At 40.7% G+C, this 25372-nt stretch overlaps 2 protein-coding genes across 3 annotated transcripts in view; one reads left to right on the top strand and one right to left on the bottom strand.

Annotated features, from left to right (window-relative positions):
* SLC37A3 (solute carrier family 37 member 3) overlaps nucleotides 1-12460 on the bottom strand; it is a 36143-nt gene extending 23683 nt beyond the window's left edge. Inside the window, exons 1-4 of one of the 2 annotated variants that reach the window (XM_063309550.1) lie at nucleotides 12382-12460; nucleotides 7988-8169; nucleotides 6823-6937; nucleotides 206-298 (exon numbers count right to left, since the gene is read on the bottom strand). In XM_063309550.1, coding sequence (XP_063165620.1) covers nucleotides 206-298; nucleotides 6823-6937; nucleotides 7988-8082 — 303 coding nt within the window. In that variant the 5' untranslated portion in view covers nucleotides 8083-8169; nucleotides 12382-12460. Of the gene's footprint in view, nucleotides 1-205; nucleotides 299-6822; nucleotides 6938-7987; nucleotides 8170-8775; nucleotides 8867-12381 lie in introns of those variants that run through there. The other variant, XM_063309551.1, reaches the window with a different exon arrangement.
* Nucleotides 12461-15012: 2552 nt separating this feature from the next.
* Nucleotides 15013-25372, top strand: RAB19 (RAB19, member RAS oncogene family). The gene is made up of 4 exons (XM_063308554.1): nucleotides 15013-15069; nucleotides 20019-20242; nucleotides 22980-23163; nucleotides 24409-25372. Exons 2-4 carry the CDS (start codon nucleotides 20048-20050, stop codon nucleotides 24672-24674), a joined length of 645 nt encoding a protein of 214 aa, XP_063164624.1. The 5' UTR covers nucleotides 15013-15069; nucleotides 20019-20047; the 3' UTR covers nucleotides 24675-25372.

The raw sequence follows: 25372 nt of genomic DNA, 5'->3' as shown, positions 1-25372 counted from the left end.
TATGACTAATTGTGAAGGATGATGGAGGCTGTGGTGCAAAAACACCCAGAGAGCTTGGCAGATGATACTGAGCTACATACATCAATGCCTAATCTAGTTTCAAGTTATCCTATGAAACTATCTGCTGTACTGTATGGAATCTAATGGATTTAATCCTCCCTATTCCTTCACAGTTCTAGAGCTGTTCAAAGGAGAATTTACTCACCACAGCATAAGAGAATAGGAAGATGGTGTCCAACGTTCCAAGGAACAGAGTTGCTTCTTCAGCATTAGGAAATAGATGACTGCTGTTCCAAATCTACAAAGAAAAGTCAGATTGCGGGAAAATGAGATGGCAAATATGTTGATAATATAACGTAGCCTCATACCAGCATAAAAAAGACTAAGCAACACCCCACTTAATGTCCTTAGTTCTTTGGATTCCAGCCATGATTATTTCTGAGGTCCTGTAATCCAAATCATCTCACTAAAGGCTAGGAGATAAAGTGTTAACTTCGTCATCCCTCTCGTGCTACTTAAAACATACAGACACACACCAATCCTGACCGATCACATTCATACTAATTTCTAGTAAAAGAGGATTTAAGAGGTCCCCTCTCCAGTTTCACTTCTACAAAAAAGAAAGATCTCCAGTTTCTGAGACAGAGAGATCCCTCCAACTAGAACTAAGTCTGTCTGGATTTCTGTACAAAGTATCTCGGGTGTATACAATCAGAGATCTTCAATTATTTATTTATTTTATTTAATTTCTATAGCCGCCCATCTCAACAAGTGACTCTGGGTGGCTTACAATCATAAAAACTATAAAACAGTTAAAATAATTAAAACAATTAACAGTACAAAATAAATATATATGGTTGCCAAGTAAACAATGCATGGATGTTAATATAGCCAAGAAACAGGGCCTTTAACACACTCGGGGCCCCAGGCCCAGGCACATAACCAGGCCTTCATGGCCTTACCAAAGGCCAACAGGGTTGGGGACTTCCTGATATCTGAAGGGAGAATATTCCAGAGGGCACCCTAATTTGCTAGATAAAACTTGACCATTTCTATTGAACGAGTCAGGCTACATTACAAAGTGAAAAGAAGAAAGCCTGAAAACACAGAAACTGGCATCTCTAATTTACAGTGCAATACCATAGATGCTTGTTTTAATTTCTGTAGGACCACCTCCTAATCAGTGAGCATAGAGATTCTGCTTTTGCAGCAAAAAGGACCACAGCAGCTTGCCCCCGCCACTTCTTGTTAATGGAAAACTCCAGTGTTTACAGAGTAAGGAACACTCCTAGAAAGCATAACACCAGAAAAAAAGGACATCACACAGTTTCCTTTCCCTGGTTTGCAGAAGCTTAGCCATACTTAACATATCCAGCCTCAAGCCTTGGTAAATATTTAATGGAGACAAGGTTACCTCTGAACACCTGTCTATATCAAAAGTGGTGTGATACTGGTCTAATGAGACTGGGACTTGAATGCCAATTCTTCACATTAGGCATAGAGAATTAATGGCTTTCCAGATCCTGCTGAACTACAATTCCTAGAAGCCCCAGATAAAACATGGAAGATCACAGATTCTTTCCCCTACTTTTCATTCACGTTCCCTTGAGGTGAAAATAACGTCTAGAACTACGCAGGAACTATGTGTCAGCCCTATGATATAGATCAGACCAAGAAATCAACTCCACATTAAGACTAAAATTACTTTTATTAAGATTGGCTATACAGTAGTAACAGAATCATATGAGCCTGATTATGTTTTACCTCTTCCCCATCTTATACTAATGTGAAATAGGGAGGTGTCTGCCTGGAATGTTTTTTGCATTCCTCCTTCATTGTTTGGGCTTAAGCAATGTTCCTTTCCTCGTGGATCTCCCCTTTGTCCATCAAGGTCATCCTCTTTCCTCTCTACATCATGGATCTGGAAGAGGGATGTCTTTTCCTTCCAGCAGACCCCTTCCTCTAAGTCCCCACACCTACACATCAACAAAGAATTACAGTAGGCTACCACCATTCTGGTTGAATGTTCTGGCACACTCTAGCCTGTCTAATTGAGGAATTTATCACAAAGTCTTGCCTTCACCAAGCTCTAGAAAAAAAGTAGGAGAAAATATACTTTGGATTTTTCTTGCCCAAAGCCCAGGACACTAGAATTCACTGAAATCCTCTGAAAATCCTGCAAGCACAAGGATAACTAGGCAATTGCATAGTCCTGCACACAAGGAGGTTTTAACAAAAATATTCCCCTCTTAAACAGTACAAAGTTCTAGACATACAATGGAATTTATTGGGGAAACCAGAAAGAATATGGGAAGCTAAAATGCTGTTGGCTTGTTTATGGCTTATGTGAATCCAGCTGCTGTGCTTTGTAAACCACATATTATGGGTTTTTGTGTTGTGTGTACCCACTGAATTACAGTTTATTCCATAAATGATGGTTAAAAATGGTAGATTATAATATGCTAATCTGGTCTCTATCAGAAACATGTAAATATGTCATATAATGGTCAAAAATACATAACTAAAACATCATTATTAAGCCCAGTAGTTCAACAACATCTATGAAAGCAGATTTTTCTAAATATTGCCTCTGCTGGAACATTTCAAAACTGCAGAAAGCTCTTATTTTTTTGTTATTCAAGCTAACAACAATGGTGACTGTAAATAAGCCACAAACTAGATTTTGTTCTAATTATGTTTTCTTTTCACCAAAGAAAAGGAGATATAGCCATAGGATCATAACTGGAACAAATCTGGAGGTTATTTAGATAAACTCTGCACCTGATGCAGGAGCCCATTACTACAATATTCCAGATGGATGGCCATCTGGCCTCTGCTTAAACAGCTCCAGCAAAGGAGAGACCAGCATCTCCCAAGATAGTCTATCCATTACTGAGCAGCTATTCCCAGTAGAAGAAAATTCCTAAAGGCCAATCGAAATCGACTTCCTTGTAATTTAACCATTTTTTGTCCTGTCTTCTGGAACATTTTTGCTTTGTCTTTTACAAAGTCCTCCAGATACCTGAGGACTCCTGCAGTCCCTCTACCAATCTTCTCTTCTCCAAGCTAAATATAGGTAGTCCTCAACTTACAACGGCAATTGGGACAGGAATTTCTGTTGCTAAGCAATGCAGTTGTAAAGCACAACCACATCTCTTAGTGAGGGCAATCCCTGCAGTCCCAGTTTCCATCATTAATTGAATCCCACAGTTGTTAGGTGAGGCAACCTCCTGCTGGCTTCCCACAACTAAGTCAGTGGGGAAGCCTGCAGGAAGTTGCAAGTCCCAGGTGGCTCGCAGACATGCTGGCAGGAAGCTAAGTGGCTGCTGCTGGGTGGGAAAGGGAGCAAGGAGGTGTGTAAGTGGCTGGGAAGGCATGGTGTGATCACAGAGAGACTCCAGGAGGGTGTGTGGGCAGGGAAGACTTACTCAAGCAACTTGTGATCTTCCCTGCTAGCTTCCCCATTGACTTTCTGGTTTGCCAGATGCCAAGAGCCCAGATTGCAACCACATGACCGTGGGGGTACTGGGGTGGCCGGAAGTCCGAGGACTGGTCGTAACCACCATTCATTCAGTGTCATTGTAACTCTGAACAGTCACTGAATGAATGGTCATAAGTTGAGGACTACCTGTATAACCAATCCTTCCAACTATTCTTTGTAAGGTTTTCTTTCCAGGTCTTTTATCGTATTGGTTGCTCCCCTCTGGACATGCCCCAGTTAATCAATGTTCTTTCTAACATGCAGTGCCCAGAACTATATACAATATTCTCGGTGTGGTCTGACCAGTGAAAGACAGAAAGGCACAGTGATTTCTCTAGAACCTGACAATGTATTTCTGCTGATGCAATCTAAAACCCCATTTCTCTTTTTTGCAGCTGCATCACACTGTTGGTTTGGGTTCAACCTGCAAACAACCAAGACCCAAAATTCATACATAGTACTTATATGGTCCCCTCCCCTCCTATTCTTTAGATTTTTTTCTACCTAAATGCAGGCGTTTGCATTTGCCTCTGCTGCATTGCATCCCACTGATTTCTGCCCACTGTCCCAGCTTGTCAAGATCTTCCTGAATCTTGAAACTGTCTTCCATGCTGTTTGCTATTACCCCCCTATCTTTATGTCATCTGCAAATTTTGATAACCATATTTTCTAGCCACTCATTCAAGAAATTTACAAATATGTTGAACGGCTTACGGCCGAAAACAGCCCTGCAGTACTCCACTAAACTTTCTTCCAGCTTGACGTAGAGGCACTGATGTACATTGAGTATGAGTGTTCAACCAATTCTGGATCCATCTAGAGGTTACACACTCCAACCCACATTTTGCCATTTTTTCTCCTAGAATGTCACTGGATACTTTGTTGAATGGTTTGCTGGAGTCACAGATACACTGTGTCTACTACATACCTACAACCGACTAAACTAGTCACTCTTTCAAAAAAAGGAGGTTGGGTTAGTATAGCATAATTCTCATCCTTTTGATGATCACATGTTGGCTCCCATTAAGCAATACAGAGTTTTGCCCAGCATCAATGTCAAACTGACCTGTAGTTACCCAGGACCTCTTCTTTCCCCCTTATTAAGACAGGAACAAAATTGGTTCTTCTCCAGTCTTCTGGCATTATGCCCATCCTCAATAATTTCTCAAAGATTACAGAGAGGCTTTAGCCTTTCTAACTCTCTAACTTTCTTTCTGCAGATAACAGCTACTTGCTGGTATATCTCCATGGTAACCACACCCATCTTCTATTGTGTATACATATCCTTTTAAATTCATAGCTCAGTTGAAAGCTCTCCATGCATCCACAACCATTTCCTGAATTGCCCATTTTTTTCTCTCACTGAAATGGTGTGCAATTGTTTTTCCAGCTGCTTATTTTTGAGAAATCCACTATACTTCTGCAATTCCTTTGACCCGAGTTTCTGTCCATGGCATCCTGCCTAGTACTTCTTTAAGCTTACTGAAATTGGCTCTTTTGAAATCTATATATGCGTATGGCTATGCACAAGTTCCTTTTCCTGTCGTATCTGGATCACTTCTTCCCAATGTTACCATTGTTTTTACCTTTTCAACCTTTTTTTTACCTTTTCCATAGTGGTACACAGGAGAGCACATCTCCTTGTCTCTTCTGAAAAATTTCAACTTTCTGAAAAATTAAACAGTCAGCAAAACCTCCGAGAAATTTTTGGGACACCACAGTCTCAGCTGAGTTGCTTTTCCAACAGATATCTAAGTAGTTGTTGTCTCTCTGGTCTAGGAAAGTATTATCCAAACTGTTTATCCGGTTTGGTGGTCTTCAGCACAACCCCACAATAATACTTTTGTGGTTTCCCCTTCCTTGTATTCTTACCCAAATGCTCTCAAATAGACCCTTAAGTTCAAATTCCTAGTTTTCAATACATATGTGCACTTCCTTCACGTGTAATGCCACTCCTACCTTTCTCTGTCTTTTCCATCTGGGTAAGTCATATCTTTCAGTCCTTACATTCCACTCATGAATTTTACTTTACCAGGTTTCCATAATTCCTAATAAATCATATTCACTTCCTCCATTACAACTTCTAGCTCTTCCTGTTTGGTCCTGGTACGCTGTCCATTTATATAGACAATGGCATCCTTGGGTCACTTGACCTAATCCTTCTTGTACTTATGTGGTCATCAGTGATCACCTCCACATCCTACATACCCCACTCTGCCCAGTTCCCAGTACTTGGTGCCATATTATTTTCTGGGCTGTCCTCCTCCACAGGATTCAGTTTAAACCTTCTGGATCAAGTTTGCAAGGTTCATTCCAAAGATTTTTTCAAAGTTTTCATGTGGTGAAGCCGATTTCTAGCCATGCGTCCCCCATCTTGGAAACAAAACCCATCATCAAAGAATCCAAACCAGTTCCTTTGGTACCATCTGTATAAACAGTTATTTAATTTCATTATTATTCTCTCTCTCCTGGCCCTATATTCTATGCTGGGCCTATACAGGAACAAACTAAGTTCGCCCTCTTCCCTAGGCTATCATAGTACCTTCCAGTGGGGATTATGATCTGGCTGTATCATTTATTCTTACATGAATCAGTAGGATGACATATTTGAAAACAGGCTTAAAGAATCTTGGGAGCCTTTCAGTCACATGAGAAATGTGTATCCCTAGAAGACAGCACATTTCTCTTGCCCAACTGACACTGTTACTTCAGTTCTCCTCACTAATTATCATCACTCTTCACTGTGTTTCTTCAGTGCAGAGGCAGGAATCCTTCCCTTTGCAAACTCTATAGAGTCTTCCTCCTCAGTCCTTGAGACTTGTTGCAGCTGCTCTTTAGCTAGGAATCTAGAAACATCCCAACAGTAAAATCCTGGACTCCATTCTGAAGATCCAGAGTATAACAGTATAAGAGTATAAGAGCATTTCCTTACAAAGAGGCCATCATATTATATTCTTATATCTCTCTGTCACCTCACTTGGTTTTCTTTTATCTTCTGGGTGGCTTCTTGGTGCCTAATTTAAGATTCCCTCCTCTTCCATGAAGAGAGGCTTTGCCTCTAGCCCTGCTTCTTCTCATTCAAGAAACCCTGCCCTTGTAGCACAGATAATTCTTGCCATCTTCAGAGAGAAAAACAAATATAGCACATCCTTGCAAGTCATAAGACCAGTTCCTTTGACTTCCATGTTACTCTGATGAAGAAGAAACAACAAAAAAGGTCCTCCTTCTTTGACCTCTCTCACCAAACTCTTGCTGGCTTGCTTGCTCTGTAAGCTAACTCTCTGGGGAGTTGTTCACTTGCTCAGTACTTTGAAATCTCCGTAAAACATAAACACCCTTACCTTATATGGCTGAAGAATGAAGGCAGAGTCATTAAGACAAGAAGGAGTCCATTGACTGGAGATGCTGACCTTGACATTACTAAAGGTCTTTCTGGAGGCATGGAGAAGAGAGTAGCTGGGAATTTTAAAAGGAAGGGTACAAAAAGGAAAGAAAAGTTAAACACAAGTTATTGCCTCATATCTACAAGGAGTCTAACAAGGCATTATTCTTGCATCTGGCAAGGAGAATGTTGGTTATGAGTGGGAGAGAATTAAACCTAGTCTCAGGAGAATGCCAATGAAGCATATAGACTGGGGGGGGTGGAGGGAGGGAACAACTAAAATTGTGTTCCAAGTTGTGTTTTAGTTTATGTTATCACAATCTTCATATCTGCATAAAAGGTAAAGGTTTCCCTTGACGTAAAGTCCAGTCGAATCCGACTCTAGGGGGCGGTGCTCATCTCCGTTTCAAAGCCTTGGAGCCGGCGTTGTCCATAGAACACTTCCGGGTCATGTGGCCAGCATGACTCACGGAACGCCGTTACCTTCCCGCCGAAGCGGTACCAATTAATCTACTCACATTTGCATGTTTTCGAACTGCTTGGTGTGCAGGAGCTGGGACGAGCAACGGGAGCTCACCCCGCCGCGCGGTTTCGAACCGCCGACCTTCCGATCGACAGCTCAGCGGTTTAACCCGCAGCGCCACCGCGTCCCTCATTCATATCTGCATAGTGCATTGTAAATTTTCTTGTTTATGGTCTCTGCTGAATGGCATTCCCTACCCTGTTAATATAGCCCATGCCAGAAATACTTCAATAAGAAATTATCTTTGACATCAGCTATGCTGTTGGGACTAATGGAAACTGTAGTCCAACACATCTGGACATTCACAAGGGGCCTGATGGATCAGACCAAAGACCTATCTAATCCAGCATTCTGTTTTCCACTATGGATAGCTATGGAAACCCAGACAGGGTTATACCTGGTAGACTTATCCTTCATAAACTAAAAAAAAATGGTTAGGATATTACTGTAGTTGATGAGAAGCTTGTACATAACATTTGTTCTGCATCAACGTATCAGGTTTTACCATATAAAAGGAATTTTTCAGCGCTACCCTCTATTTTCAACCAAGTTGCTCAAGCATTCAGATGAGTTCCATGCAGGTTCAGCAACAACCACCTACCTGAAGAAAGTGAGCAGGAACACAGCAACATGATGATGTGTGAACTGTGACACAAGGGCCTTGCTTGCAGGCTGCCTCCTCAGATCAACAGGCATAGCTCCCTTTCAGGGTTCCCCAACTTCTTCCCCCAGCCTTCTTTGCCCCCTAAGGCTGGAATGTATATTATGTCATTTCTCTTCTCCCTTTGAAAATAAAACAGCAGCAAAATAAGATAAAGGAACATTGAAATAGAGGCAGCAACAGCAAAAAATAAAAATAAAAAGCAATTCCTACTTTTGAGCAAATGTATTCAATCACATCTATACATATACTTTATCTGAAATATCAGGAGACTACATGCTGCACATTTACTGGACACATCAGAAGGAATTTTAACAAGGAATGGTTAAATCTCTGTATTACTGGAGATGCAGTTAGAGAATTGGTACATTAACTCATATGGTCTGGTCTTGTTTTACTACTGCTAATGTTAGACTCAAATTCATAAAACATGATTTTCCAGTGAATGCTGATGATCAAACATACATGTTTTCCTATGAAATATTACAGTTGCTCACCTCTTATCTTGTTGGTGGGATTAAAGATGCAAAATTCTTGCAGGGACTTAAAACTTCCTGAACAAAGGAAGCTTGGCCTGTTTCTTTTGGGTGTGGGGGTGGAATTAAGCACTGCTAAGGGGCAACATACAATAAATCTTAAATCTCCCCAAACCAAAAAGGGTCCCATATGCTCAGCCCTGCTGTCTCTGGGAGAACACATATATTCTGAAGATTATAGGTTGCTCAGACCTTCTTGCTTAGTCTGATCCTTACTGACTGGCAGCAGAGCTCCAAAAGCCTTTCCTGAAGATAGTGATTGAACCTGGAACCTTCTGCAGACCTTCTGCTAGAACTAAGCTGTGGCCTCTCCCCTTATGTACATGTGCCAGTTTTGCATTGTAACTGGGATTATGCTCCATGATATAAGAAGATGGGTCTCTCTCTCTCAACTTTACGGTCATCTAGAGAGAATAAAAGAAGCTCTTAACTGCCAGATGCTGCTGAATTCTTCAAGCACAGCACATTAATTAGAGCCTACTGCTGAGTTTTCCAGAGACACATTTTGCATATGTGTCTCTGGCTACAGGTTTGAGTAAATGCATGAAACATGATCATTTCTAAGCCAGGAATTCACTACTGGAGAACTCTGAAGGCTCTGCTAGGATTTGCTAGATAATCTGAAGATAAGAGTAGGTAAACACCTAAGGAATCGCTAGATGCTACTATTCTTCCTACGGTTTATCTGTACTTATCTCTCCCTTGACTGGCTAATTCTGTTTAGGAACTGGGAGGGGGAAGGGGCAAAGAAAATTAGCTACTAAGTAGAAAGATAAGATAAAAGATAAGTAGCAGTCTACAGCTAGAGGGTCCTCTTTTCTGGTATATGCATACTTTAATTCTGTAAACTCCAGATGTTCATGGGTAGGAAAGTCTTTGGACTTTTCAACCAGTGTAGCAGAACTGCTGTTGCGTGATGGAAACCATCAGTAGCAGCTCTCCTTAACCTAATTTTAAGGGTATCACATTCACATGTGCAAAATGAAATGAGAAGGGGAGTGAGATTCTCGGTGCTGGCAACTCTTCCCAGCAACTGTACAACTGTACATTTGGCATTAGAAAAAGGTCCAAATTTGGATTTTTTTATATATTTATACACACACAAGAAAGGAGGTCCTCCAATGATTTAGGAATCTTCAACCTTCCTTGATATATGGAAGACCAAACAAGAAAAAAAAAACTGCATTCACACAAGCCATAGTATTGGTTGTTTTGTCTGGGTTTAAACTGAAGAGTGAGTACAGGCAATTGTGGCTCATTTAGTAAAGTATGTTGAAGCAAATATGGTTTAGAGTGTTTTGTAAGCTCAAATCCCCATTAACAGCGAACCCTAATGGATGTACTAATAATCCCCCTTAATAGCAAACACTGTTCACTGAAAACATGAAAGGTTTAAATTCTCATTGGCATACAGGTAGTCCTCCTTTAGTGACAACTGGGACCAGCAACTCAGTTAAGTAAAGCAGTCACTAAGTGAAATCATGACTGTGCTTATGATCTTACTTCAGCTTCCCTCTGCTTTACAGACCTGCAAAGGTTGTATATGTGAGGATTGGTCATGAAGTTACTTTTATGTTACTTTTTACTTTTTCATCACTGTCATAACTGTGAATGGTTACTAAACAAGGCAGTTGCTAAACGAGGATTACCTGTATTATATTTGCCATCTTTCTTTTAGTATTCTATAGAGAAGAAAGTGAGGTGTAGAGTGCATCCAAGGAACTCATTTGGTATCTTAGCAAATCAGTATTCCCCCCGCATTCTCCCTCCCATCTTTAAAAATAATAGAAAGCCACCATCATACTTTACACTTGTAAAAATAGCTGAGATTATATAGGTGGGGGGCTTTGCATAAATGAAATTTATGCATGTATGTATATGTGTGTGCATGTATGTATGCAATATAAAAAGAAAAATCTCCCAGGTTTTCAACCATGCACCTTCAACAGCACCCCCAAGGTAATATATATAGTGCTCCCTGCTCCAATTTTCTTCCCTAAAACAACCCTATGAGATAGGGTGGGCAGAAAAAAAGCCAACTTTGGAGAACCTCAAAATGGTAAGTAAAGTTAGACCTGATTAGTACTGAGATAGAAGACCATCACAAAATCCCAAGGCAAGTTACACTGGAAAGTTAAAAAAACAAACAGAAGAAGGAAAAATAAATCATTTTCAAAGCCTTGCCAAGAAATTTATAAGGGCATGTCTTGCTAGTGAGGAAGGAAGTCATTAACATTTAAGACAATTCAATTGAAGTTAAAAGACAATTCAATTGAAATTAACATTTCAGATGGCAGCTTCTGATCACAAATTTCTGTATTCTGTACTGCCTGCTCTGCCATTAGAACTAAATTAATCATGGACATTAAAAATAAGAATTTTCCTTAGATAGCATCAATTGTATGACCAGTACTGCCATAACTGATATTTGCTGATTAGGTACCATGCAATTAAGGCACAAAAAAACTTTAAATTAGTGATACTTTTGAGCCCAGTTATTGAGAAAAGCATAATATTTTTGCAGGATACAAAGCCCTCAGTAGTTATCTGCAAAGGCAGTATGTACAACATCCCTGATCAAATTGATTAACACTCTGCTGCTATGTGTAGTTCCAGAGCCCAAGGAGAAAAGGGAAAAAGGAGGGAAAAAAGATCTGAACCCCTTAAACAGCCTTCTCTGGACTAAATGCACTCCAGATACAAGGACTTTTAACTCCAGAATTTTCAGCCACAACCATGTTGCCAAAGGAATTTCAGGAATGGATGTCCAGGTATTTTCCAGTTTGGGAAGAATGTGCTAATAGATTATGCCAGGCTCCTTAGCATGTGGATTTATTCTATGAACCCCATTAACTATCACTCCATAGTTTGCAATATCATATTTTCACATTAACTCCTCCTTAGGATTAGAATGAAGCTAACCCCAAGATTCTTCCAAACTATCATTTGAAATCTTGGCTTGAAATGGATTTGCAATCATGGCTTGCTGTGGGGGCAATTTTGATTTAGCATCAAGCACCGTTAACGCAGATGCTAATAAAACATGAACATATGAGCTCCAAAACCATAGAAAGAAGAGGTCCATTCTAGTTCATCAGCAACTGATGGAATTCAGACTACATCCATAGGAAAAGCTAAAATAAATAATAAGTTCCTGACTAAACTTAAAATTAAAAAACTAATCTGATGTGAGTCATTTGGAGAAGGCATTCTTGGACTGTGTTAGCATACACACACATATATAAAAAGACAAAATCGCCAAGGTTTTAAACTATGCATGTTTGTAAATGTGTGTGCATGTATGTATGCAATATAAAAAGAAAAATCTCCCAGGTTTTCAACCATGCACCTTCGACAGCAGCCCAAGGCATACAGGGACCCGCTGATAAAGGTTTTGCAGCGTCGGGGAAGATGTCCCTGGCTCCACTGCTACGTGGCAGAAAGTTGTCGTTAAAGGCACAGCTGTCACAGGCAGCAGCAGAAAGGCAGCCCTCGGAGAAAGCCACGGAACTAGCCTGCGCGAGTCACTCTCAGAGGAATCAGCCCCGTCTGAATCAGGCCATCCAAAAAGTAAGAGGGAGGGAAGCAGGGGAGCCGACTTGGCATGACAATTCAGCAAAACAACCTGGTTAGCACGGTCTTGGGCAGGCAGAGAGACACACATTCCCCGCTCCGATCGCCACATCTGTCACGGAACAGCCGCTCCCCATCCCATACGGACAAAGCCATCACATGCCCCGTCCTTCGCCTTAATTACGAACCCCCCCCCCCAACCTCCACGTAAACACCACCGCTCACCTGCCCGCATTTCCAAGGCAACTTCCTGGAAGTCACATGACCATCTCCTCTTCCGAGCAAACGTCGCTCGCGCGCTCCGCTTCTTTCCCACTCTCAGTCTCCCTTCCTCGTGGTGCACTGTGGGAATTGCAGTCCCCAGGAGTTCTCAATGCACCTCCGAACTCGCCTTGTACGGAGACCGAGGGAGAGGCTAGGCGGGCTGGAATGGAGCTCGAGTGGCTTTCGGTGGCGCGCCGGACTGGTTTGGGCAATACGGCGCGGGCTCTACCTCTTGAAGGCTTCACACCCTGTGCCTGCTTGCTCGAGAGGAGTGCTACCGAACTGAATAGGTCTTAGTAAACGTGAATACGATCGGGGGTACTTCAGATTTGCAGGTCTGCTGAGCTGCCTGCAAGTTAACTCGGGGGATGACCAGTGCCAGTCTGTGTGTGTGTTGACTCCTGGTGTCTGCCTGGACAAGTCCCTGCAGTTTTCTTGGCAAGATTTCAGAAGTGATTTGCCATTGCCTCCTTCCTAGGGCTGAGAGGGAGTGACTGGCCCAAGGTCACCTAGCTGGCTTTGTGCCTAAGGTGGGACTGGAATTCCCGGTTTCTAACCTGGTGCCTTAACCACTACACCAAACTGGCTATCAATCTCAGTTGACTGGGAAGTAATCAGACATATGCCAAAAATAAACAAACATAAATTGGGCTTCAGTTTAACTGACTTCATACCAGATTATTAGCCTGTCCTCCCAAACCAACCTCTTGACACATTTTAACCTAAGCGTGCTGTCAAAAATGCTTCAAAAGTTGTTGACTTAACATATACCAGGTCAAGCATCTTAGCCCAGTATTTTTGTGCTACCAGCAGCAATTTTCCAGTTTCAAGCACTTTTTTTTTTCATATCTGGAGGTTCTTCGATCTTTTGTTGTGAACCATTCCCTGAAAATACTAAAGGTATATTCCTTCTAATCGATACATTTCCTATAGGATCTGTGTGTGTGTGTGTGTGTGTGCAAACTAGTTCTCTCACAGGAGCTATACCATACTGTAATGAGAAGAAGCGAGCTATAGGTCACAGATCTTTACCAATAAGAATGGGAGAGTAATGACTGAATAGATCATTACTGGGAAACAGCTATCAATTCCTACTAACCACTAACTGAAATCTATTCATATGAGAGAATTTAAATGTGTATAAATAATCTTATAGAGGGGATATCATATTACTTTTTCATTCCAGGCAGTTGTTGGGGCTTCTATGTTTCTGAAAGGGGTAGAACTGGCAGAAGTTTCACAGGTATAGTTTTTCCTGCCAAAGAGATGCAGTGATGGGAACAGCTTCTCTTGTCATCAGGCAATTCTAATTCCCAGATTACATCTTTTATGTGCATGCCATTCAACTATTTAAAGGCTAGATCCTGGTTTTACAGTGCCATCTTTTAAAGTGCACTTTTCCCATTTATTTTCAACAGCTACAGGACAGGAAGGAAATAGATAGCAAAACAATGCCTGTTGAATTTCTGCTTGTCACATCACTTAGAGGATTAGAGCACCAGGACATTGCAAATGGGACAGCTGTAGGCCCACATCCTGAATGCACAAAATAATGACAACAGAAAAACCCTCAAGTGTGTGGAGAAAATGGAAGTGGATAAATAGGTTTTGTTGCAAGGTTTGGACAATGATTTTCCTAGAGCTACTAGAACAAAATGATTTATTTGATAGGCAGTTCTTTTCAGAAGCCTGGAGAACTACTTTTGTATGAAAGAAAAAAATATAGAGTGGTTTGCAGAAATTAGTTCAGTGTTTCTTAAAGTTCTTAAATTTATAACTTTGTGTATATTTGTTGTTGCTTATTCGTTTAGTCGCTTACAGGAGTCTGGTGGTACCTTTTCCAACTACTAATTTTATTAAAAGGCATAAGCTTTTGTGAACTGCAGCTCACTTCATCAGATGTGCATGCTTATGCCTTTTAATAAAATTTGTTAGTTGGAAAAGAAGCTACCAGATTTTTTCTGCTTTTTTATTACAATAAGTAATAAAATCAAATAAATATGGATACAATTGGACTGAATTATTTTAAAAAAGGTGAAGGTTGAGATTTTGCTTTTAGGATATTTGACCTGAAGTTTGCTTCTCCATTTCCACCTAGATTTTCAACAATATATGAATTCTCACATAGAATGTTATGCTTCTTTTTTAAAAATAAGACAGGTATAAAACTACCACGGTTACATTAATGCAGCATCTCTTTTGTCTTCTCTATGTTTATTCTCTTTCAAAAGTGTGTGCTGTCCTTATGTAATACAGTTCTTTGTATATTTACTTACAAGAAACCCCATGAAATTCAACAGGACTTACTCTTAAGTAAGGACATGTCATATTGTAGTATTTTCTGCCTTATGTTACATGTGGGCATACACATAATAAACACCCAAATAATGCAACACTTCCTTTGCAGAAATAGTGAAGTTTAAATGAGGAAGTGTTTTTTTTCCATTAAACTTCTAAACTGGTAACAAATCTCTTATCTGTGGTATTTCTTTTTAAAAAATAAAATCAAGGTTTGAATTGGATCAGGTTCATTTCTCCAGCAGGAGATGGAAAGACGCTGAATTTGTGGAACTACATTTCCCATCAGGCGGTAAGAAAACTAGAAAAGGTGGGAGGAGATTGTAAAGAAAGCAATACCTGTCCAAGCAGGTAAGACAAAAGGGTGAATAAGAGGTGAAGGAAATTGGCGCTTAAGGAAGCAAGGATTCTTGTGCTTCAGGATATAACCTATGTTGAGTATTTAAAGTTTCACTATGTTGTTGATCTTTGTTGGGTTTTGTGAGGGAAAATTTTGTGGAAACAGGTAGCTGAAAACAGGAAGGGTAGAAAAAGGAAGCAAGAATAGCTTCAGTGTTTAAGATCTGTTGATAAGGGAAAACGGTCTTCTGTGTTTACTTTTTGGTTGGCTAGAGACTGAAGTCTGTAAATTTATATATCGGCAGGAGATAAACCTACAAAGGGAAGATGCAGGAAGGAAGGAAAGAAGTGAGAGCCTATTCTCTTTCTTTGCCCTTAATTGTGATTTACATTTGTGCCCTTCTAACCAGCTGCCTTTTTCGTGTGAAAAGAATTATGAAAAGAATAGTGAATTATGGAATAGCAAGAAAGCAACCTCTATTTGTTCTCCAAAACTTTCTGGCTAAAGAAAATCTCTGTTTGGATAGGTATTGCAGCAATGCCATAAATGTTCTTGCTATTATTCAGAGGCCAGCATGCTTTGGTTTTTATTGAGCCTAAGGTCCTATTTATTTTGGCATGGGAAGATGAGTATGTTTTTAAAAATTTCTAGAAGCTCAAGGTCAAGCAGTTGGACCAGAGTACAAAATCAATCGTGTCCGATGACAGAATAGGTAAATTGCCTGCTGCATCACCATCGAAAGCTTGGGTACAGAGACAACCTACTCTTACATTCAGAAGTCAAATGATGAGAGGAAAGATCGTTATCTTCGTGAAACTCTCGATTTCTGATCTGTAATGTTTGCCCCAGTTTTAGCCACTTGTGGTTTCCCGATGTTCTTCTAATAAGCTTCTGCTCTTATCCAGGCATCTAGCCACAATCTACCTATGTACTTTGTCTTCTGCTGGCTAGCCTCTCCCCGCCTTGATCCAGTTGACTGATAGGTGCCCCAAGGTCCTTTCATTTTTATTTTTTAAAGTTGTGGTGATTCACTGATTGAATTTAGAACTCTCTAAATGCTAGGGCTGTGTAGCACTTCAGACATGTGATTCTGAGAAAAGACACAGCTGTTTGAAAGACTTGCAGGGAGGTGCTGCTTTTGTACCCCCACATGCTTCAAACCACCGTATATCTTTACGCACTGGATTGTAGCCTCCTTCCCTTTATACAATCCCTTCCTAAAAACCAAGGCCTGTAGACATATTTTAAGCTTTTGTTTCTTCTTTCTCCTGCTACTGATTACCTTTTTCCAATGATCCTGAGGACTTGCAGTGCCTAAGGCTGGTAATTTTCAGCCCTTGACTGAGACTCAAGCAGTGATAGACAGCTTAGGACCCACAACCAACTTTGGTGCCCACCAGGCTGAAGCATGATTTATTTTTTTCTCAGAATACCTTTCCAAGAATATCCCATATTCACCAAGTAAAAATGGTGAGTTGCGGCGGTCTAATACTTTTAATTCACTGTGTGCCAAGGTTGACCCAAGCATAAGCTAAGAGGATAGAGAATCTGGGGGACAGAGAACATGACAGGGAGCAACTTGACCCATTTGCTTTCTAGTCAATGTGTTTTTTCTGACCATGCCACTACAATGTTGTGATTGTATAAGCCTCTTTTGGCTGCCATTTTTTGAAAGGGCATAGAATGTGCTCTCAACATGACCACTGTGGCCATCAGCTGAAAAGTGGTGTGACATGTGACTGGACATGGATTACAGTTCTTCTACTGCATGTTGAAGTGAATGTATCAATGGCAGCTACCTGTACTCCTGACAATAACTGCCCATACTCTGCAGACAAGACCCCTGTAAAATGTTTTAGGTAGGACTACAATATTTGCCAGCCCCAAATAACATTGCTGGATGGCTACCAGGGCCTGGCTGTATATAAGTGATTTTAGACAGAGTGCCCCCAGTGCTACAGGAAACCTTGAGGAACAGCATGGGGTTCTGCTGCTTCTCCTTTAGAGATTTTATAGAAAGGGAAGCAGTAGTACAAAGTCATAGGTTGGTTACAGATTTAAGAATTGAATAATATCTCAGCTTTCTAAAATCCTGAGAAGGAGATGGAGTGGTTGCATGATATCTCTTTTGGATGTGCTCTGTCCCTTTGATCTTGTTCAGTCTCCCAGGATCAGTCAATAGAGTTACTTCTTCCCTTCCCTTTTAAGTCTTTATGGTTCCCTCTAATGCAGACCAGGGTCTGTTTCCTTTAGAAAACTACAGGAGAGCAACTATGGTTCCGCAGAGTCCGCTATACCACTTTTCTCTTCGACAGAAGAGAAAGCCAGAGCCATCTCATGGTGAAGTATTTACATTCTCTGCAATAAATATTTCATTGCCAAAATAGATAATAAACGGATCTCTGGGACAACTTTTGTGACTGGTTAATTATATCAGCCAACAATAATAACAGCAGCACTAGGCTCCTTCAAACTTTTCATTATCTTGCTATCACCCTCTGAGTAAAGCGTTTTTGAGTTTTTCTCAAAGAATTTTCCCCATTGCTGAGCTGAAGTGGTATTCACCTATCCATCAACTTGTGAAAAACTGTACTGCCATGAAATATGCTTTCTCTGTTGCAGATCCCTATCCCTCCTCTGTTTCCAGTCACTTTAATCACCTGACTTGTCTTCAAGTTAATGGGTGGCAAAATTTAACAAACGTTGTATATTTCAAGGGTATCCTTCAACAATGTCAGAACATCTGGAGGAATATTCTTTTCACTGGTACAGCTATGGACAACTGAAAGCAATGTCCTGAAGGTAGCACAGGAAAAAATAAGTTGTGGGTGTTGTGATGCAAATGGAGAAAGGACCTAAGTTGGGAGTGGGGAATATGTAACCCTCCAGATAATGAACCACAACTCCCAGCATCTTTCACCAGTGGTCTTCCTGGTCAAAGCTGTTAAGAGTTGTATTTTGGTAACTTCTGGAGACTCATGTGTTGCCACCCCTATGTACCCTGTGTAGATTAGTCCTTTGATACTGCTTGTTTTTACTTCGTTAAGAACCCTTAATTGCCAGTGGTCTGCCTTAAAAAGGTTTGTGCTGGACCAGGCACTGTTCTATTGTTACTTTAACTTAAGACACTTAAAGACCCTGTCAAAAAGACATTTTGCAGTCAAGGACAATGCCTGCTAAAATTTATTTTCTACTACAGGATGTAGTGGCGATGTGATAAAATCAAGGAAAGGCCTCGGCTGGAATTCTGATGTGCTTTTTCCCTTGTTTGGTGGGATTTGGCGGGATTCAGATAGGATTCACATCTGCAACTATCTTTGTTGGAAATTTAACATACTTCTTTAAATTGTGCTGTGGGAAAACATGCCATAGTTGTGGTGCTAGTAGTGTGATAATAAGGAGAGTTCTGTGGAGGATCACATGAAAAATTTTCCATGTCCTGAGTATTTCTTCTGAATACCTTGAAGATGGGTCCTGCTTCATGTTCCACCAAGGAAGAGAATAAGGAGCAGGACCTCTTAAGTAGTGGCACCAGTATAATACAATGTTCTCAGAGTAATCTGATAATTTTATTTTTCTGTTAATATGTCTGTCTTCTAAAAATACGTTCTCAGGCAAAGGCTGATTGGTTGACGGGGTTTTTTTTCAACTACATGTTAGGAGAAGGATTACCTTTCTTCTTCTGACTGTATTTCTGATGCTGAATTTGAAAAATAAATACTGAAGTCTTGATAGTTAATACCAGGTTTTAATATTAACATGATCTACATCCGATGAAGAACCAATCTGATATAGTGGTTAAGGCACCAGGCTAGAGACCAGGAGACTGTGAGTTCTAGTCCTGCCTTAGGCATGAAGCCAGCTGGGTGACCTTGGGCCAGCCACTCTCTCTCAGCCCTAGGGAGCAGACAATGGCAAACCACTTCTGAAATCTTGCCAAGAAAACTACAGGGACTTGTCCAGGCAGTTGCCAAGAATCAACACTGACTTGAAGGCACAAAACAAAAATTCTGATGTCTTTAATATGTGCTGGTTTTTGTCCAATTATGTTACTTCATTTACTTTAAATGGGAAACACTGCAATCTAATTTAAAGGTTCCTATTTAAGAAAAGGTTAAATCTTAGTAAACTTTAGATTTAGCAAGCATTTGTTTCAGCAGTAGGCTGAAAGGCTCAGCTTCTTCAAGATACTGCTGCAGTAGCCTGTAGGGCCTCCTTCTAAAGAAGATGGAATTCAACAAGAGAGAGTGAAACTGCCACACAGTTTTCTGGAAGTTGGTGGAAACCTTCTGGCAAACCTCGTCTTCCCCATTTTTGCTACAGGTTCTTCTGGTGTAGTGAAATTTTCTATTGTCTTTAAGAATACAGGTAGTCCTTGGTTATTGACCATAATTGGGACCTGAATTTCTGTTGCTAAGTGGTACAGTTGTAAAGTGTCATGTCATGTGACTGCACCACTTAGTGATGGCAGTCCCTGGTTATCGTCATTAAGCAAGGACCTCACATGATTGTGATTTTCGACTTCCTGCTGGCTTCCCCATTGACTTTGCTTGTGGGAAGCTGGCGGGGAAGACTGCAAATTATGATCACACGTCTGAGGGTTTCTGCGACAGTCAGAAATCCGGGCCGGTTGCTGGGTGCCCGGATCACAATCATGTAACCGTGGGGGCACTGTGCTGGCCAGAACTTTGAGGACCAGTCGTAACTACCACTTGTTCAGTGCCATTGCAAGTTTGAATGATCGCTGAACAAGTGGTCATTAAATGAGGACTGCCTGTAGTAGCTAAGAGGTCTATCTGCCTTACTCTAAAACACTAAACCTGCTAAATCAGAAGGGCACATGCATCACTTGTGGGTGGTACCAAATTATCAAAACCATTTAAGTGACTGATAATTTAATTAGCTTTTACTGTTTATGTTGGTTTGCTATTTGCATTCATTCTTCCCCATGTTAATCCAGGGCCAAAGTGCTCAGATCTCTAGAAGATCATGGCTTTCACCAGTGTAGAGATGGATGATGCCTTTGACTACTTGTTCAAGATCATCCTGATTGGAGACTCAAATGTGGGGAAGACATGTGTGGTCCATCGCTTCAAGTCAGGACACTACCATGCCAAGCAGCAGAACACTATTGGGGTTGACTTTACGGTGCGTTCCCTGGAAATTGATGGCAAGAAGGTGAAGGTGAGCCGTGAATCCTCTACTGTGTCTTTTGATGATTGATAGGGCTCTTCCACACAGCCATCAGCCTCATGCCTCTCATCCTTCCTGCCACTGTATGAATGTCCTTATAGCTGCTCGCTGGACTTCGGGGGATGAAAAAGGAAAGAAGACAGTCTAACTGGGCAGGGAAGGAGAGGAAAAACTGGAATTCCAGCCAATGCCCCACCTTTATCCTTATAACATCAATGACTGTGTGGGGAAAGTAGCAAAGCCATCTGTCCAAGCATTCCTAAAGACCGGGGAAGGGAATAAGCCATGGCTTCATCATGTCCTGACTGCGGATGGGATGGGGAAAATCCCAGGAGTTGGGAAATCATACGGGGCAGGAGTTCCAGGCAATAGGAGGCTACCTGTTTTCCAGATCCAGAGAAGGCGCTTCTGGAGCAAGAGTTGGGATGATAATCAATTAGCTCAGCTTCTGAATTCCTATAGAAGCTGCAGAGCACTGTGGAAATGCAGGACCGAGTACCGATGTCAGATTGGCATCTTCACCAAACGTGGAAGAGAACATAGGCTAAAAAAACCCCCAGAGATCTGCCCCAATTCACACATGTATCTTTACCCAAGTTTTACCTGTACTCTCATACAGCTCTGAAAGTCTATTTTGCTGCTGAATTAGTATACAGGTAGTCCGCATTTAGCAACCACAGTTGGGACCAGCAACTTGGTTATTAAGTGAAATGGTTGCTAAGTGAAACGACTGTGCTTATGATCTTACTTCAGCTTTCTTTTGCTTTACAGACCTGTGAAGGTGGTAAATTTGAGGACAGGTCACAAAATTATTTTTTCATCATAACTGTGAAAGGTCACTAAACAAGGCAGTCACTAAACAAGGACTACCTGAAGTTATTTATTCAGTCTATAATTTATTCTTTTCCTGCAGTCCAAAAGACAGGATGTTTTCCCTGAAATGTGCATTTAAAAAGTCCTGTGATACAGTATGAAGATTTAGCATGGCAGTCTTGTGAAACATGGCAAGCAACCAGTTGCATGGCGCCTTTGCATTCGTACACATAATCTGATGATACATTTGCCTCACTATAGGTAGTCCTCACTTAATGACCATTCATTTAGTGACAGTTCAGGCTTACAATTGTGCTGAAAAAAACCGACTTACAACTGGTGCTCACACTTACAACTGTTGCAGTGTCCCCTTGGTCATGTGATCCTGATTTGGGCACTTGGCAACCGGTTCGCATTTATGACTGTCGCAGCATCCCATGGTCACATGATTGCCATTTTTGACTTTCCTGGCCAGCTTCTGGCAAGCAAAATCAATGGGGAACCACATTATTCACTTAACGACCATGTGGTTTGCTTAATGACCATGGTGATTTGCTTAATGACTGCCAGAAAAATGGTTGTAAAATTGGGTTGGTTTTGCTTAATGACTGCTTTGCTTAGCAACCAAAATTCCTGTCTTAATTGTGGTCATTAAGCAAGGACTACCTGTATGCCTATTGATGAGGATTAGAGTGTTAGGGGAGGCTTCACTATAAATGCAGAGCACATCTTTCAAAACACTATTTTTAAGGAAATGTAGGAAAAAGAGAAAACGTATTAAATAGTCCCAAGATTGTTATGTATGTGCTGGCAACTTACACATGAATAGCATTCATGTCATTAATCTAATGTCTGGTTTGGCCCCAAGTTGTATGTGTCTTTCTCAATGTGTTGGAAATGCAAATCTGAGTATTGTAAGTTTTGGGAGTTGCTTTTCCAACACATCTGGAGAACACCAGGCTGGGTCAGGCTGATTTACAGTTTCCTGAGGATGTAGCATGACAACTTCATTAATTTAATTTTGCACGCTATTGTGAGCAAACTCAAGAAGTCTGATCTAATTCTATTTATATACACTGTAAGTTGTTGTATGTAACAATAAATAACCACAAGTAGGGATCAGTTTTTATCTGTGTGAAAAGACTCATGCAGCTAGCCCAGAAGTGCATTATAATTATCTGGGGGTTTCATCATTATATCCACAGAAGTCTGATTTGGGGATCAAGATTAAGGAATTCTAGATTAGAAAAGTATTTTAACAGAAAAATGCAAACAAGGTTTAATTAATAAGTTAATGAACTAAAGCTTTACAGCAGTAGTTTCCAATTTTTTCCTTCAAGTGGACTATTATCTCATCAGCAGAAGCTTTTGAGGACCCCACCGTATTAGCCAGGGGTTGGCTGCAAAAGATCCCTAAGCACCACAGTACACATGAATCCTCTTCACAGGGCTTAACAGCCCATTTTGGTCAACTTTAACATGAAATAAAAGAGAATATTAGCCTTTCTTTTTAGGTGGTAGTTGCTCAGTGGAAATCTAGGACTTAGGGCATTGCCTGACCATTTGAAATAAGCAAATTCTGACTGACCAACTGAATTTCTTCAGGCTTCCATCGCCTGCCCCAGGTTTGCCCAACCTGGTGATCTCGAGATGTGTTGGGATTAAGACACTCAGAATTCCCAGGATTCTGAGCTTTGGTCATTCCCAAACATCTGGAGCATACAAATCAGGAAAACCCTTGAATACACACTCATATACCACTTACCTGAGAATAGCTGTGTCAGGGATTTTACTGTAAATATAGTTACACAAGGCTGAGATAGGGGACCTGTGGCTTAGCAACAATTTCTAGCATTTAAGTGTTTTGACAGACTAATTCTGCCTCTGCCTCTATTTCATTTCCTCCCAATTTCAGATACAGGTGTGGGATACAGCAGGCCAAGAACGCTTCCGCACAATAACTCAAAGTTATTATCGCAGTGCCCATGGTGCTATTCTTGCCTACGATATAACCAGAAGATCTACGTTTGAGTCTATTCCTCAGTGGATTTATGAAATTGAAAAATTTGGCGCAGCAAACTTGGTCTTAATGTTGATTGGTAAGTTCTGAATTCAACAACTGTCCCATCTCTGCTCCTCTTAGTTAGAAGGTTTGAGACTTATTTGTAATACCAAAGGGGAAAAATAGTATTTATTTTACTGAAACAGAAAAGATGGGCAAGAAGTATGGAAGAACTTGTATAAACATCTTAAGAGAAAATGTGTTGACTTAAGGTGTTAGAGATGTAATTCCAGGTTTACCTTATTAGCCCATGAATCCTCTTAACTAGGTGGTAATGAATTCTAAGTAAAATGCTAAAATTAAGTTAATGTAATATTGTCAAAATGTTAAGAATTATAACAAGCCAGTTGTTCAACTGAAAATAAAATAACAGTATTTTTTGTGGTAAAGTATGAATATCATAGGGCTAGATAATGAAATGACCAACAATTATAGTATGAATTGCCCAGGGGCAGCCCTAATATTAGATAGAATGAAGCCATTTTGGGGGTTGAATCAGGACAGAAAAATAAAAGTAGTAAAATATTGTTAATCTGAAAACAGAAATCTTCAGGCAAGAGAAGAAAATTTCATTGCACTGTATACCTGTCTTGCAGCTAGATAATTAAGGGACCAAATGTCGCTGTGTGAAACGCACAGGGCTGGCCCTCCATTTCATGGAATAAGAAGATGTTTTGATTGGTCAGCTGAGATGGCTAGTGAATTGGGACCAAACATTTACCCCCTATACTCCCAACTACCCTCTAGAGCAGTCTATTGCATTTTAAAAAGGTACAGCTCTCTAAAGTATCTTATTGCCTTATCTGGCCGCCCATTTTTGTTGGCTCTGAAATGGTCCTAAGCACAAGGAAGGCGATTGCTATGGCTGTTCGGAGTGTGTTGCATTGAGAACTCTTCAACATGGATACCTGTGGGAGTGGGAGGTTTAAGTGGCATTGTGTGTGTCATGCTATAATCTTGCAAAAAATATGAATTTGCATCAGCTGCACACGAAACTGAGTATGAAATTTGTATCATTCATGTAATGATATGACACATGTGATGCCATCAAGGTTTGTACTGCCTATGCTCCTCAGAGTAATGCTCTTAGAACTGCCAAGCTGCTGCTCAACAGAAGGGAAAGGTTGAGTGTTATTGGAGTAGGACCATTGTGGAGGGAGGAGCAAGTAGATGCTGTAAGAATGATATGCTTCTTGGTTTGCTTCATAGTCTTTTCCTTACTCCATTTATTTGCCCCAACTATCCACTGGAAATCTAAAAATGGTTTTAATCCAATTTAAAGGGAACAAATCAGATGAAACAGAGAAACGGCAAGTCCTGTTTGAAGATGCTTGCACGTTGGCAGAGAAGCATGGTCTTCTGGCTGTATTGGAGACTTCAGCCAAAGAGGCCCAAAATATTGATGAGGTCTTTATCTTGATGGCTAAGGAATTGATGGCTAGGAATACCTTACAACTTCATGGGGAAAATGGCTCTTCACACAACGTCCATCTGGATGCTAGACCAGTGACGGTCTCACAGACGGAGACATCCAACTGCTCATGTTGATAAAAGGCTACAAATTCCAGTGCTCTCTTCCGTTAGAAGAATTTCCATCTAGCCTTGCTGTATCATCCTGATGTACTTCAGCCATGCCATTTTTGCCGAATGTCATTCTCTGGAAACAAAAGGTTTTCTTTGTTCCGCTGGTCCCCCACAAGCTGCCTGGGCACAAACTAGCACTGGAGTGTTTCAGATGAAGGGCTTTCTTAGCAGCCATGAGCTCATACAGAGAAGAATGTCTGTGAATTCTTCTGATAAGCCATCTGCTTCTATCAATCTTTGGCTGCTTTTCACTGGTAGCTGTGAAAAAAATGGTTTAAAAGTCAGGCTTTCTTGTACTGTATGTACTGTATTTAGTTCAGAGATGATGGAGTTGTTGGTAGCAGTTGAGACTAATTATTGTGGCTAAATATTGAATCATTTAAAAAATAATAATCTAAGCAAATACAAAGGAAATCATGTGCTTTGGTACCAGTCTAAGAAATGTATCCGTCTAGTCACTTTCCTATCTGTTTGCCATTAACAATGTGTTTAAAGTGATGTTTAACAAGGTAATCTTGTTTAGTGTGTGTTTTCGGTTTCCTTAACTGTTTGACTTTGTGCATTCCACGGACTAGCAGCGGATGATCGTGATGGTCAAGAGATATACCTAAAAGAGTGCATGGAGAATATTCTGTTCTGAAATTAAATGTTGATTTCAGTTA

This window comes from Candoia aspera, chromosome 7 (genome assembly GCF_035149785.1).
Source record: "Candoia aspera isolate rCanAsp1 chromosome 7, rCanAsp1.hap2, whole genome shotgun sequence".
In the NCBI taxonomy this organism is placed as follows: Eukaryota; Metazoa; Chordata; class Lepidosauria; order Squamata; family Boidae; genus Candoia; species Candoia aspera.
Note: the sequence above shows the minus strand (reverse complement) of the source record. Positions and strands in the feature narration are given on the sequence as shown.